A 1,267-nucleotide genomic window follows, 5' to 3' on the forward strand; every position below is an offset into this window, starting at 1 on the left:
AAAAAAAAAAAAACGAAGAGCAGAGAAAATTACTTCTGTATATGGCATGTTCTAGAAGTTAATTAAAGTAAGTGGGAGATGAGATTCCAGGATTCTATTTCTGTCTGTGTCTCTGATTTATGGTTTTGAAAAGACATCATACCTCCCTGCCTGTCAATTCTCTCTACCATTAAATACAGTGAGAAGGACAAAGCCACTTCTCAAAGGTGTTGTGATGTTTAATTCAGCTTATGGTTGTCCAGTGAAAGATCCTATCATTAACCTTCTTTATCTTCTTCAAGCGGTGATCATAATTTTTACAAAGCAAATGGACCCAGTTACTCAGCTCTATACTATGACTTCATCCCTGGAGTACAAGACGACTAAGGCTGATATACAAGTGCCATTCACTTGCTCGGTGACGTATTATGGACCAACTGGACAGAAAACAGTTCATTCTGAACAAGCCGTCTTTGATATTTACTGTAAGTAACTTGATATCTAATCATGTAATTTAATGTATTGGAAATAATATTCAAATGCTAATAATCTTGAAAGTCCCAATGCAATTGCTCTTTGAATTCTGCTTCCAACCCCAACCCCGTATCCATGGCACCAAATAATCATTACTTCCTTGTGAAACCTATAGAATAAATGCTTGTTCATCTTATAAGATCTTTCATTTTCTGATTTATGAGCATCTCTTTTGTATTCTGCTAGATGTTAAGTTCCTTAAAGATAAAATATTTAACTTGGTCAGTTCCTTCTGGTAGTCTCAGCCCTGGCACACTGCCATGCATATTTTAAAAACTCAAAGTACCTTCCGATCACTTTCTGAATGACTAATAGACAAATATGACTTATGACTGACTGGCTTTCTAAATAAGGGATTACTGTTTTAATGAAGAGATTTATTTAAATAATGAGATCAATTTCCTGACTTAGAATGTTGTACTCAAAGCTGCTGTTGTTAGCTACAGCATAGATTTGAAACAAAATATTAGAATGCAAAGGAATCTCTGTGGTCACCTGTTCTAACGCCATTGTTTACTTAGCATTAAAGTGAGGCCCAATGACTCGCCCTAAACGAGCTATAGAAATGGGAACAGCAGCTTCTCCATTGTGCTGTTCTTCCTTGTAAGACAGCTGCCAAAATAACCCAACGATGAGAAACAAAGATGCTGGTGCTCCAGGCTCAGTGCTGTCAATTACTATGTTTGCTTTAAAAGTAGCTTAATTAACACTAGATCTCAATTTTCTTATGTTGAATGAAAAAATATAATATCCA

The 1,267-nt window shown here is 35.8% G+C and overlaps 1 protein-coding gene across 1 annotated transcript in view; it reads left to right on the top strand.

Moving 5' to 3' along the window:
* Positions 1–24: 24 nt before the first annotated feature.
* The window catches only part of LOC111727923 (CD166 antigen), a 20,039-nt gene continuing 18,796 nt past the window's right edge, over positions 25–1,267 (top strand). The window contains exon 1 of the mRNA XM_023518208.1: positions 25–464. Coding sequence (XP_023373976.1) covers positions 215–464 — 250 coding nt within the window. The 5' untranslated portion in view covers positions 25–214. The remainder of the gene's footprint in view (positions 465–1,267) is intronic.

Source organism: Otolemur garnettii, unplaced genomic scaffold (assembly GCF_000181295.1).
Source record: "Otolemur garnettii isolate 467f Iridium unplaced genomic scaffold, OtoGar3 scaffold00131, whole genome shotgun sequence".
Classification (NCBI taxonomy): Eukaryota; Metazoa; Chordata; class Mammalia; order Primates; family Galagidae; genus Otolemur; species Otolemur garnettii.